At 40.1% G+C, this 13850-nt stretch overlaps 1 protein-coding gene across 3 annotated transcripts in view; it reads right to left on the reverse strand.

Annotated features, from left to right (window-relative positions):
• Window positions 1-13850, reverse strand: part of MGAT4D (MGAT4 family member D) — a 94012-nt gene that overhangs the window by 18012 nt on the left and 62150 nt on the right. For all 3 annotated transcript variants that reach the window (XM_065405811.1, XM_065405810.1, XM_065405808.1), the window contains 3 exons: window positions 13490-13603; window positions 10954-11029; window positions 83-197 (listed from right to left, as the gene is read on the reverse strand). In XM_065405811.1, coding sequence (XP_065261883.1) covers window positions 83-197; window positions 10954-11029; window positions 13490-13603 — 305 coding nt within the window. The remainder of the gene's footprint in view (window positions 1-82; window positions 198-10953; window positions 11030-13489; window positions 13604-13850) is intronic.

The raw sequence follows: 13850 nt of genomic DNA on the forward strand, positions 1-13850 counted from the left end.
ATTCCATGTAAAATGTACATTAGTAGTGCACCTCTGAGTTTGAGCTGACCACTAGTGATCCTGCTGGAGCTGCAACACTTACCAATAAATCCAAGCTGAGAGAATTCAAGAATCATCCACTCATCAGAGGGCTGTTCAAGAGCAAAGTTTTTTATTTTCTGAATGTACTGAGGTTTTGCCACAATATCATCTTCTAGCTGTAAAAAACAGTGAAACTGATGTTTTCATTGCTTACAGAGAGAAGGTTATCTTAATACGTATAAATTATATAATTTTGTCTTATTGCTGTCAAGTGTGTGACAGGGATGTGTCAGACTCTAGCACATGATAGTGATTTCTCTAGTCTTCTCAAAAGAGCCGCATCTCAGAATCACACAAATATTTGTTTTACAGTAGTACCCATAACATGCTAAGTACTTTCCAGATATTCAAGAAAGCATGAGTCCCTATCTTAAGAGATCTAAGGAAAATCTAAGGATAAATAGACAGACAGAGGTTAAGGTAAGGGAAACAATAACATTTTATATAAAAGTAATCTCCATTCATTGTAAGAAGCATGGTAGAAGTGACTCTTTAAGAGAGACTTCTAATGTGAATGGGGTAGAGCTTTGCAGATGAGCTCAGGGAGGTTGTACCATGTATGGGGCTGCATGGGAGAGGACATGGAGGCAATTGTGTGATAAGCTAACAAACAGCTGGACATGGCAGGGGAATACTAGTGGAGCAAGGGGATAGGTGTTGCAAAGCTCAATAAGGGGCAGAATCAGAGCTTTAAAATTAGTGCAAAGAAGCTTAAATTAGATGCAAGAGTGGATGGGTAGCCTCTTTACAGAAGCGAGTGGCATGATCAACTTGATGACAAGGAAAAGGACTTTAGCAGCTGCAATTTGTATGATTTGATGGGAACAAAGTGTGCATTTGGAAGGCCAGAGAGAGGCTATTGCAGTTGTTAAGGCAGAATATAATGAAGACCAGAATGAGAAATTTGGCTGTAGTGATGCAAATAAAACAATGGAATTTGAATTGTTGGGGAGGAAGAATTAGCAGGACTTATATAGGGACTGGATTTGTGGGACAAGGAAAGGGGAAGGGAAAATAACCCTGAGATGACAGAAATCAAGGTGTGTCAACAGTGAAAGAAGGTAGGTGGTTTGGAATGGAAGATTAGGAGTCTCCTTTGACCACGTCATCAGCTTCAACTGATTACGAGACATCCAAGAGGAGATGCCAGAGATAAAATGAGATGCAGGGGTCAATCTAAGGAGACAGTTATTCAGTGGAGAAATAGATTTTTAAGAGATCACACCTGAAACCGTATGAGCTAGTGAGATTATCTAGAGGCAGGACATTAAGTGAGAATGGCAAGGAGACAAGGACAGAGCATTGGGGAAACCTCAAGAGAGAGGAGAGGAGGAACCCACCAAGAGAGATATGGACAGAACTATCAAAAGGCGGGAAGAAGAGCAAGGGAGGACACTATCTCAAAAAACCAATCAGCATCAAATGTCAAGAAGAAGAAGAAGGCTGACAACATCAAAAAGCAGCAGAGCAGAGAAGATGAAGATGAGTAGAGGCCCTGAAATATGGCCAGAAAAAGATCATTAAAGACTTCAATGAGAGCAATTAAAGTAGCAGAGAAAGCAGAAGTCAGTTTGGAAGGGATCTAAGATGAAGTTTCATAGAATCTAAGGCCTGAAAGGACCGTTGGATCAGCTAGTCTGAACTCCTGTATATTCACAGGCAATTACATTTCACCCAGTTACTCTTGTATTGAGCCCTTAACTCGTATTTGTCTAAAACATAACTTCCAGACAGGCATCAAGTCTTCATCTGAAGATGTTGAGAGATAAAGAATCAACCACTTCCCTTGGTAGTTTGTTCCAGGGGGTTAATCACCCTCACTGTTAAAAATGTGTGTCTAACTTCTAATGAATGTGCCAGTTTCCAGCCATTGGTTCTTGTTACGCCTTTGTTATGATGTTGAGAGAAAGAAAGTCAATGCAATGGTTGTGCAGTGCTTGATCAGGAAGTTTAGCGATGAAGGGGAGGCGTGTGTGGAATTGTATAATCTAGTTGTCAGGACTGACATCTGAGAGCCTAGCAGAACACGAGATTATAGGCATATCTTCCTTTGTTCATCAGTACTTCATAGATTAAAAGAGGCACTTTCATATGAGTGAGGTTGGTATTAAAATTGGGTTTTCAACTAAGGAAACCAGAAAATGAGAAAATAAAAAAAAAGCAGCAAAATACAACGGAAAATGGCAGTTGTTCAGATTTCAGACATTTTAGTAAAGCATTATTTCCCTTTTTCAGACTATTTAAAAATATTTATTTGCATTTGTGACACATGGCCAGAAAGGGTTAAGCAGTTTGTGTTTTTGTGTGTTTACATATATATTGTTAGAGGTTAACAATGTAATCGAGCAGTCCCTGTCTATGCTGTATTTTGTTAATTCAGAGATCAAAAGGAAATATTAACATTTAAATGAACTGTAAACATAGTGATATCACTGTATTCATCTCTCTCTGAAATGTATAGCAAATAATCTGCGAATGGTGGAAGACAGGCAATTGCCTTATGTTAATCCCTGTAGCTAATTACCCATGATGCTTAGGAAATAGGTCTACTTCAAAGTCTCCATGATTGCCAATTGTTCGCCTAAAGACTCCGAGCTGTCAAAAGAAGGCCTGGAACTATATAAAGATGTCTTGGGTCCTGATCCTTTTTATCTCAGATCTGCTTGATGCTTCATGCAGGGGAAGCTTGAGTTGTAAAGCTGAGATCTCCAGTCCCCTCTGGATCACCCTGAATATGAACATTGAACTATAACCTATGGACTAATGCTGAAAGAACTCTTTGCAACTACAAAGCTCACCATCTCTACTATGAATCTGATCTCAGAACTGTACTCATGTCTGTATGTATACTGATCTTTTAACCAACATTCTCTCTTTTCTTTTTTAATAAATTTTAGTTTAGTTAATAAGAATTGGCTGTAGCGTGTATTTGGGTAAGATCTGGAATATTCATTAATCTGGGAAGTAATGTGTCCGATCCTTTGGGATTGGTAGAACTTTCTTATATGATGAATAAGATTTTCAGTAATCTTCATCATATTTGACTTGGGCGTCTGGGTAGAGGCCTAAGGCTGAGTTGCTTTAGGGAACTGTGTTGTTGGCTTCTGGGTAACCAGTGAGGTATTATAGAAACTGTTTTGTGCTGGCTTGGTAAATCTAAGTATTGGAATATCCACCAGCTTTGCAGATTGTTTGCCCCATTCTTTGCAGTTCACCCTAATTGGGTAACTCCAGTGTGGCTCTCTGGGACCCCGGCCACAGCATTTTAAACCACTATTCAGCAAATATGCAAACACTGTTTACTTGAAACTAGCATGCCCCAATGTGATCAGAACATTCAGTTATCTCATTCCAATAAGAGACTCCCTCCTTTTTTTAAAAAAAAAAGCATAAACAACAAGGAAAGCTGCAGGTTTAAAAAACACTTAAAGATAACACTAGTTAGGAGATCTTCCAAACAGAGGGCTTGACTCAAAGCCCACTGAAGGCAATGAAAAAAGTCCTATTGACTTCAATGGTCTTTGGGTCAGGATCCAAATAGCATTAAAAAAGCAACTTTAAAATCCCAGTCCACTCAAGTGCTTACTGACAATATAGTGAAAAATGTAACTCTTAAAATAATACAGAAAATACATTTTTTCCCTTAAGATCTGAACTGCCTTATTGTACACTTTTCTCCCAATTAATCTTAGTTTTATTATCTTTTGTAATTTGTCTACCCAAGATCTCTTTCAATTAACTGGGCTGAGATTAAGATCATCCCTACTGATTTCCACTAATATTAAGTCAAAATGGCACTATATGTGAAAGAAAGCATATAGTGTCAAATAAAGTAAAAATCTTAAATTAATCAAAACTGTACCATAGAATCTCTATGGATAGAAATTCCATGCTTGAATAATAAGAGTACAGCTGTAGGAATGTACTACCAATCACCTAACCAGGATGGTGATGGTGATTGTGAAATGCTCAGGGAGATTAGAGAGGTTACAAAACAGAAAACCCACTAATAAGGGAGGATTTATCACCTCAGAACATGTCACCTCAGGACAGGATGCACAATCAAATTTCTGGACACCATTTATGACCGCTTCTTGTAGCGGTTAGTCCTGGAACCCACAAGGGCAAAGGCAATTCTTGATTTAGTCCCAAATAGTGTACAGGATCTGGTCCAAGAGTTGAACTGCTTGATAATAGCAACCATAAAGTAATTAAATTTGACATGCAGTAGAAGGAAAATGCCAAAGAAACCCACCTCTAGTAGCATTTAATTTCAAAAAGGCAAGTTAGTTAAACAGAAATTAGAAGTAAGGGTCAAAAAAGTGAAATGGATGCAAGCAGCATGGAAACTTTTTAACAACACCAAAATAGAGGCTCAAACTAAATGCATATCTCAAATTATTTAAAAATAAATAAATAGTAAGACTACCAAGAAAATGCCACCATGGCTTAATAACAGAGTAAAAGGGGTGGTTAGAGGCAAAAGGACATAATTTAAAAATTGGAGGCCAAATCCTAGTGATGAAAATAGAAAAGAGCAGGAACTCTGACAAATCAAGTGTAAAAGTATAATTAGGGTGGCCAAAAAAGAATTTGAAGAACAACTCATAAAAGAGACAAAAATTAACAGCAAAATTTTTTAAAAGTAAATCAGAAGCACAAAGGCTGCCAAACAATCAGTCGGGCCACCAGACAATCAAGGTGCTAAAGTAGCACTTAAGGCTATTGCAGATAAGCTAAATTAATTCTTTGCATTGGTCTTCACTGCAAAGGATGTGAGGTAGATTTTTAGGTGACAGATGTGAGGAACCATCTCAGATTGAGGGGTCAATAGAGGAGGTTTTGGAACAAACTAATAATAAGTAATAGGTCACCAGGACCAGATCGTATTCACCCAAGAGTTGAAATCACATATCACAGTTTGTGGTTCTGCAACCTATCACTTAAATCAGCCGTTGTACCAGATTACTGGAGTGTAACAGTGCGAGACTCACCCCTGCGGTGCCTCCTGCTGGTTTCCTGGGAATTAGCTCTTTTTTCAGCTCCAGAACGCCCTCTGCAGGTCAGTGTCCCACTTGCCGCTGGGCCCGAGTCCCTCCTGGACCCAGGTGCCCCCTTTACCCAGGGGTTCTGCCCCTCTGCAGCAACCCCCAATCTGGGTTTCCCCACTCAGGGGAACCCCCAACCCCCTATCACCACCTCGCCTCAGTATCAGGCTACTGCCAGTCACCATCTAGCCCCCATTCACTGGGGCAGACTGCAGTGTACAAGCCACTCATCACAGGCAAGGGGGGTTTGGACCTGCTGCCTTGGCCTACCCCTGGGCTGCCCTCTGCAACCCCAGTACCCTTCTAGGCCTTTAACAAGGCCTGCAGCTTGGGGGGGTTTCTAGGTCGGAGCTCCCCAGCTCCTCTGGCCTTCCCCCAGCCCTGCTCCACTCTAGGTACTCTGTGAGCTCCTAAGCAGCCAGGCCCTTCCCTCTCTAGAGGCAGAGAGAGACTGTTTGCTCCTGGCCCACTGCCCTCTTATAAGGGCCAGCTGGGGCCTGATTGGGGCATGACCCCAGCTGAGGCTGCTTCCCCAATCAGCTGCTTGCCCCAGCCACAGCCCTCTCCCGGGCTGTTTTTAGCCACTCCGGGCAGGAGCAGGGTGACCACCCCACTACATGGAGGATAGCTAATATAACATCATTTTTTTAAAAAGCCTCCAGTGGCAATCCTGGCAATTATAGGCCAGTAGGCCTAACTTCAGTATCAGGCAAATTGGTAGAAATGATAGTAAAGAACAGAATTATCAGACACATAGATGAGCACAATATGTCGGGGAAGAGTCAACACAGCTTTTGTAAACAGAAATCTTGCCTCACCAATCTATTAGACTTCCTTGAGGGTATCAACAAACAAGTGGACAAGGCTGATCCAGTGGATGTAACGTATTTGGACTTTCAGAAAGCCCTTGACAAGATCCCCCATCAAAGTCCGTTAAGCAAAGTAAGCAGTCATCGGATAAGAGGAAAGGTCCTCTCACGGATTTCACAAAACTGGGTGACTGGGCAACAAAACAGCAGATGAAATTTATGTTGATAAATGCAAAGTAATGCACATTGGAAAACATAATCCCAAATATACATACAAAATGATGGGTTCTAAATTAGCTGTTAACACTCAAGAAAGATCTTGGAGTCGAGTAGATGGTTTCGGAGAACTATCCACAAAGTGCAGTGGCTGTCAAAAATATAACTGGGTTCATAGAAGAATTATACTAGTTCACAGAGGATAGAGCCCTCAATGACTATTAGGCAAGATGGTCAGGAACACAACCAGACACTCTGGGTGTCTCTAAGCCTCCACCTGCCAGAAGCTGGGAATGGATGACAGGGTATGGGCCACTCAATAAAATTGCCCTGTTATGTTCATTCTCTCTGAACCATCTGGCACTGGCCACTGTCAGAAGAGAGGATACTGGGTTAGATGGACTATTAGTTTGACCCAGTATGGCCATTCTTATTTCTTATTAAGTTAATTGCAGTCAATAAAAATATTGTGAGATGGCAGGGTTTGCTACAGATATTAGAGTGGAGAGGCACCTCAAAAAAGTAAGTCTGAGTATATAACAAATTCTGAATGAAGATGGTGAAAGCTGCTGTCATATTTAATGTTTTCATTTAAGTTCCCATGAGTATTGATAGAAAGCACTTCCCAACAACTGTAGTAATTGAGCTACTCAAAGATGCTTTCAGCTTTGGAAATATATAATTACCTCAGGATAAAACAACTCTAAATGGACACAAGAAAAAAACTACCTCTCCTCCTAGGTATGGAGAGATTTGATTGCCTGCTTTTATGGCTGACTTACAATCCTATTATCCTAGCTCTGGCATTAATACAAGTGTCTCAAGGGGCTCTAATGTACTGCAAAAAACTTGAGCAGTTACCGTGAAAATGACAATTGTTTCTAAACATCTCTCAATCTTTTACTGATTAAGAAAGACATTACCACGTATAAAGAGAGCAGAGCTGAAGATACAGTAGCTGATCACATACAAAAACTTAAAGAAGAGATGACTGAATAAGTGTTAGGTCTTATTATCTTTTTCCAAATATTTATTTGTGATCAGTGCACTTCACAAAGCAGCTCACCTAAACCCCAATTCAGCAAAGTACTTATATGCTTTGCTGAACTGGGGATTTAGTTGGCATGTGATAGTAAGTGTACTGTAGATACATAATTACATAACTTCATTATCTTTTCAACTTCAGACGTTCATATAAGTTATTTACCAAAATGATGCTATTTCTGAGAAATTAGTAAAATAAACTCTGTTTTAAGATTTCCCTAAAATACTAAACATACCCAACAAGTAAATCAAAAGCGTCAGAAAAAAATGTCACCAAACCTCAATTTTAATCTAAAATGTTTATATTACATTATGGTAAGTAATGGGCTGAGGAAAAGGATTTTTCAGCTTTTTTTTTATGTTGTTATGGAGCTTCCAAATAGTGGCCTAGAGCATTCCCATTAGATCCATGCATGTAGGGGGGCCTCAACTGCCACTGTAGCACCCATTTCATCCCCCTTGTCCCCTTGACTGAAGCCTCTCTGTACAGGTCAGGGTCTGTGCTGGGGAAAGGTACAGAGGCTGGGCAGACCAAGAGAAGGAGTGGCAGGCTGGGAAAGGGCCAAGAGGAAGGGCATTATTTCCCTTCTAGTCCTCCAGAAAAGTCTTAAAAGATAAGATTGCTATAGGTATCACCACAAGCAAGGGCTGGGTATATATGCCACAAGACAGCCCTTAAGATGTCTCGTATAATGTAAACAACGTGTAATTATTCTTAAAGGAAACTGGAAATTCATAATAATCATCCCTATGCAAGCACCAATATTTCTGATATTGTTACAATCTTCCCCAATCACACCAACAGAAATCATAGAATATTACAGTTGGAAGAGACCTCAGGAGGTCATCTAGTCCAACCCCCTGTGCAAAGCAGGACCAACCCCAACTAAATCATCCCAGCCAGGGCTTTGTCAAGATGGGCTTTAAAAACCTCTAAGGATGGAGATTCCACCACCTCCCTAGGTAACCCATTCCAGTGCTTCACCACTCTCCTAGTGAAATAGTTTTTCCTAATATCCAACCTAGACCTCCCCCATTGCAACTTGAGACCACTGCTCCTTGTTTTGTCATCTGCCACCACTGAGAACAGCCTAGCTCCATCCTCTTTGGAACCCCCCTTCAGGTAGTTGAATGCTGCTCTCAAATCCCCCCCTTCTCTTCTGCAGACTAAAGAAGCCCAGTTTCCTCAGCCTCTCCTTGTAAGTCATGTATCTCAGGCCCCTGATAATTTTCCCTCCACTGGACTCTCTCCAATTTGTCCACATCCTTTCTGTAGCAGAGGGCCCAAAACTGGACGCAATACTCCAGATGTGGCCTCACCAGTGCCGAATAGAGGGGAATAATTACTTCCTTTGATCTACTGGCAATGCTCCTACTAATGCAGCCCACACTGACTCATATCCAGCTTCTCGTCCACTGTAATCCCCAGGTCCTTTTCTGCAGAACTGCCGCTTAGCCAGTCGGTCCCCAGCCTGTAGCAGTGCATGGGTTCTTCCGTCCTAAGTGCAGGACTCTGCACTTGTCCTTGTTGAACCTCATCAGATTTCTTTTGGCCCAATCCTCCAATTTGTCTAGGTCACTCTGGACCCTGTCCCTACCCTCCAGCGTATCTATCTCTCCCCCCAGCTTAGTGTCATCCACTAAAAGTACAGAGCGTTTTGTTTGGAGGCATTTTTAACTTCTGGACAGCCATCCTCTCCCTGACTGTGTCTGAGGTGCATTAGAGACTTTGGTCTCTATGGGTAACATTTTCAGGAGTGTGCAAGTGACATAGGCGCCTCAGTCCCATTTTCAAACATGACTTAGTTGGTTAGGAGCCTATGTCTCATTAACTTTCACTGATACTTTAGCTCCTAAGCACATAGGTGCTGGAACTAGGGATGCTGTAGCACCCCCTGGCTTGAAATGGTTTCCATCATGTACAGGGTTTACAGTTTGGTTCGATGGCTCTCAGCACTCCCACTACATGAATGGTTCCAGCACCCCTGCCTAAGCAGGTCAATCATGTTGGAAGATTGGGCTTAGGCTCTTAAGTAGAACCGGTCAGAAATTTTCAGATGGAACGTTTTTCCACCAGAAAATGCTGCTTTATCAAAAATCAACATGTTCTCCAGGAATGTGTCTTTTTTGACAAAATTCTGATGGAAACCTGCCTACCAAGGATTACCAAAACGTGCCTGGTTTCCTGACAGCGCCCCTGTCTGGCTCCTCAGGAGCCCACCTGGTGTGCTAACATGGAGCCAGAAGCCTGGAACCTCTGGAAGCTCCTAACTCCTTAGCAGCCTGGGCTTCCTGGTTCCAGGGCAGCCTGCAAAGTGGGCTGCTGAAGAATCAGGGATTCCAGGCTCCCAAAGCTCCTCATTAGCTTGGGAGCTCTGGCTCTCAGGATCCCCAAGTTGTGCAGTTCCTCACCTGGCAGGTTGCTGGGGTTCTGGGCAGCCTTGGAAACATTTCTAAAAAGGTTGAAATGAAATGGCCAAGTTGGAATTCCCATTCTGTGGGCAATTTCTACATCTCATTTTTCATTCTGTTTCAGAACAATTTTTTTTTGAAGTTTCAGTATTTCCTGCAGAACAGGATTTTCCATCTCTGGCCAGTTCTACTCCTAAATCACTTTTAAAATTTTACCCTTATCCAGTAGCAGTTCCAGGAAAGACGAGAAGCAGCCCTTCTATGTGTCCTATCCTGCTGCTGACCACCTGGGAGAATCCTTCCATGCAGAATCCTAGGATCCATCATGGGATTGGGCAAGCCTCATTCCCATTCCAGTTCTCTTCCCACTTGAAGGAATAATTGCACATCATAGAATTTCTGGATGCTCTCCTCTCCAGTCAAACCCATGGTAAACATTAAATGAGGTAAAGATGCTTTCTACCTGGTATTCTTTCCTCGTTTCATATCTCTTCCCCCACACATCACCACCATTATTTTTAGCTAGTTAAGTTTATTGTTTCTCTCAGACAGCTGTTGTGAAATTTTCTAGATAGTTACAGTGCAGTGCATTCTTTTCATTGTAGACTGCTAATCAGCCATATGTCTTGATTTGTACTACAGTTAAGCCCAGATTTGGGGATCTTATGTGGATCCAACCTCCCACCCATTCTGGGGAAGTTGGGGATCTGGATTTTGCAGTTCAGTATACACACATCCCAGTTTGTTTTAATGAAATGAACTAGTTCATATTTTTCCCATTTGGAAAAATCCTTTGAGAGATTTTGGCTAGCTATGACCTGGGCTGTCACCTTGGTCTGTAACCACACTGTCTGTTTATACTACAAGCAAAAACTCATTAAAAACACAAAAAGAACAGGAGTACTTGTGGCACCTTGGAGACTAACAAATTTATTTGAGCATAAGCTTTCGTGGGCTAAAACCCACTTCATCTCCTGTTCTTTTTGCGGATACAGACTAACACGGCTGCTACTCTGAAACCTGTCATTAAAAACACAGATACCCCTAACCTGGCCAGAAAGTTGTTTGATGGTTCAGTTAGTTTGCAAGTCTATCATTCAGCCCTGCGAATGTCAGAAAGGTACAAATGAAACTACCATTTCAGATCAAATAATACATAGCTATAAGATGAATAACTATGAAAATATGGAGATTCATGCTTACAAATGATGTGAGCAAATATACCGAAAAACACAGGAGACTTGTCTTCACTGAGTAGTTTAACAGTTATTAAACTGCCAACACTAAAAATCAGCACATTTTATTTATTGATTTATAGCTGGTTATTGATAATGTGAACATACCTGTAAATAAAATGTTCCCTTAGGTTGTGCATATAGCATTAAAAAGCTATAATCCAAATTCTGTTTAGTTCTCCACCTAAATATAAGCAACACATTCTGTTAAACTTTTTCTGGATTTCTCAATGGAGTTATCAGCATAATACTGACATTAGAACTCTGTAGTTATGAAGTCTATACTTGAAACTACTCCCACTCACTGTTAACTGGATCAGAGGAAAGCTAGTAAAAAAAAAAAAGTGTCTGATTCAAAATAAACTCAGTTTTAGAATTTCCTCTATGCACAGCACATGAACCAATTTATACATGTCAAGAAGAGTGGTTTAGTTCACCTGTTTTGTTATAAACACAACAGTCAACACACAGTTATAATTTACTAAGATTTCACCATGCGGTAAAATAGAGTGCTTTTATGAGTCAACACAGAAGCAGGTCGACGAACTTATCTGTAATATTTAATAGTAAAATGTAAATTTTCCTCTACAAAGCAAATCATCTCATTTTACTATCAATAAAGTTGATATTTGTTAATCTGCAACAAGACTTTAAGGAAGCAGATTTATAAAAAGTTATATGCAAAAAGATGTCCAGAAATTAATTACTGTAGTACATTTGATAGGCTTATGACTTTAATTATCAAATTCCATGTACCTGATACATTTCTGAGCTAGGTATATTTTTACCTTTATTATCTGAGAGTATATATATTTTCATTTTTCAGTACCTCATAATTTTGTTCAGCAGTAGAGATCAAAAAGGTGATCATTTCATACTTGTCACCAAATCTTTTTCAGGCAGTCTTGCCCATATAGTTTCAGGGGGGGCAATAATGCTTATGTGAATAAAGAGGGTAGGATTTTGCCATTCATCTAGTACTTAAGACCTTGTAATTAATCTGTTCCTCATTCTAAACATTTTCTAAACATTCCTTCTGAGAAGTGAGAGTCCCTTAAAATCTATCATGCTCATCAGAAGATATTTGTAATTTTTTAAATTAACTAATCACCTGGGGCCAAAAATTAAAAGGAGCTCAAGGCCAAATTAGAAAGTGCTCAAGCACCCAACATGGGAAATTACAAAGTTCGTTTTCATCCCAAATTGGGACAAAAGTTAAAATATCAAAATCTGAGTGGAACACAATGCCTCAAAAGTGATTTAGAATGATCAAAAATGGGACTATTTAGACATTCCTGAATTGAAACATTTCAATTTGGTTTGTCAAACTGATTGCAATGTTTCATTCTGCATCAATTCGACACTGAAAAGTGTCGACCTGAGCTACCATGGTGCCTTATGAGAGTTGTAGTTTGAGCACGCCATGCCATCAGTCTCCTTTCTGGGACATGTCCCCCAGTTGAACTGCATCTCCCATGACTCACCACCACGGTTGAACCAGAGAAGAGACTAAACGTGGTTCATGGGAGATGCATCCAGCCAGAGAGGAGAACAGGAGCATGAGGCACCATGGCAGCTCAGGCAGACACAGATCAGAACTGAAATTAAACATTTTGATTTTTGACAAACCAAGGTATTTCGATTTGGGTCAATCCAACTTGAAATGAAATACTTAATTTGTTTCTGAATGAAAATTGAAAAAACTTTGGCAAAAAAATCAAAATCTCCCGTGAAAAATGTCAAATTTGTAGAAATTGCATTTTGATGAAAAATTCCCAACCAGCTCTATTGATATTAAATATTGTTTGTGCTTATTATTTTTGAAATTCCACAAAGCTTATTATAAAAAAAGAGTTCCTCCCTCGCCTTATCTATAAAGGTTTAAGGATAATTTCAAAATACAAATTATAGCTATGCAAGTCTAAGAATTTGGGCCTTGATGGGAGCAACTAGGAATATTCTACTCATATGTACCAAATATATTTGCTCTCTAGAAAGAATGGGATTTAATTTAAAAAAAAAAAAAGCAACCTGATTTGATTCATGTATGCAACATGCACTGCTGTTCTGCTGCTGTCATCTGTGTTGCTTCAGACTGGCAGCTCATTGCTCTTGAGCACATGAAAGTGAAACCATGAAAGTTGTTGGTGACAATCTAAACTTATTTTTGGTCTACAAAAAACTGATTGGCTTCTGTAAACCAACCAGTTTCAGGTTATAGTTTCCTGCTAATGAATTTGAAGCAAGTGGGCCAATGATACCACCAGGAGTTAGTAAAGATGATTAATTATATTATATAGAATAAAAAACAACAAAAGTTAGGCCATTTATCACCATACCATACTAATCTTTATAAATCATCATCTGGCACTATACATTCAGTTTTAAAAATAGTTGGATTTTTAGAAGCAGGACTACAGGGAGAATGTTTAGCTTTCACTCTGAAGTTGATGGACACAGACAACAGCATTGGTTTCCCCCATACTTACACTTGTATTAAATAAATTTTCATGACCTTCTGTTTAAACTTACAGTGCTTTATCTCTGAAATACACCAAAACTCATCAATTTAAATACAGTGGACTATTTAAAGAAGTTACTGTTGAACAAAATTATTGGAAAGTTTTTACATAGCCTATCTTACCTTACTCTTTCCTTTGAGTCTCCAAATGTTTCCTTGAGATTGGAGAGGTCTGGGTAATAGGAAGCAAGAGGGGAAATAACCTCAATAACACCCGACTGCACTTCGTTAGGGAAGCTGTAAAGAAAAGATTAATAACTACGGGCTAAATCAACAAAGGGACTTAGACATTGCAACTGCCAGCATTGCAATGCCTAACGTTTAGGCACCCTGATGCTCAGTGGAATCCTGAGCACCAAGTTATACAATGCATCGGGAAAGTCAGGCACCTAAGAATGGGATTCTCAGAAGCCAGAAAGGCCTAAGCTAGCCAGTAGGAAATACTGAGGAGAGGAGCAGGATACCCCATGCTTCAAATGTAGTT

The sequence above is a fragment of the Emys orbicularis genome, chromosome 5 (genome assembly GCF_028017835.1).
Source record: "Emys orbicularis isolate rEmyOrb1 chromosome 5, rEmyOrb1.hap1, whole genome shotgun sequence".
In the NCBI taxonomy this organism is placed as follows: domain Eukaryota; kingdom Metazoa; phylum Chordata; order Testudines; family Emydidae; genus Emys; species Emys orbicularis.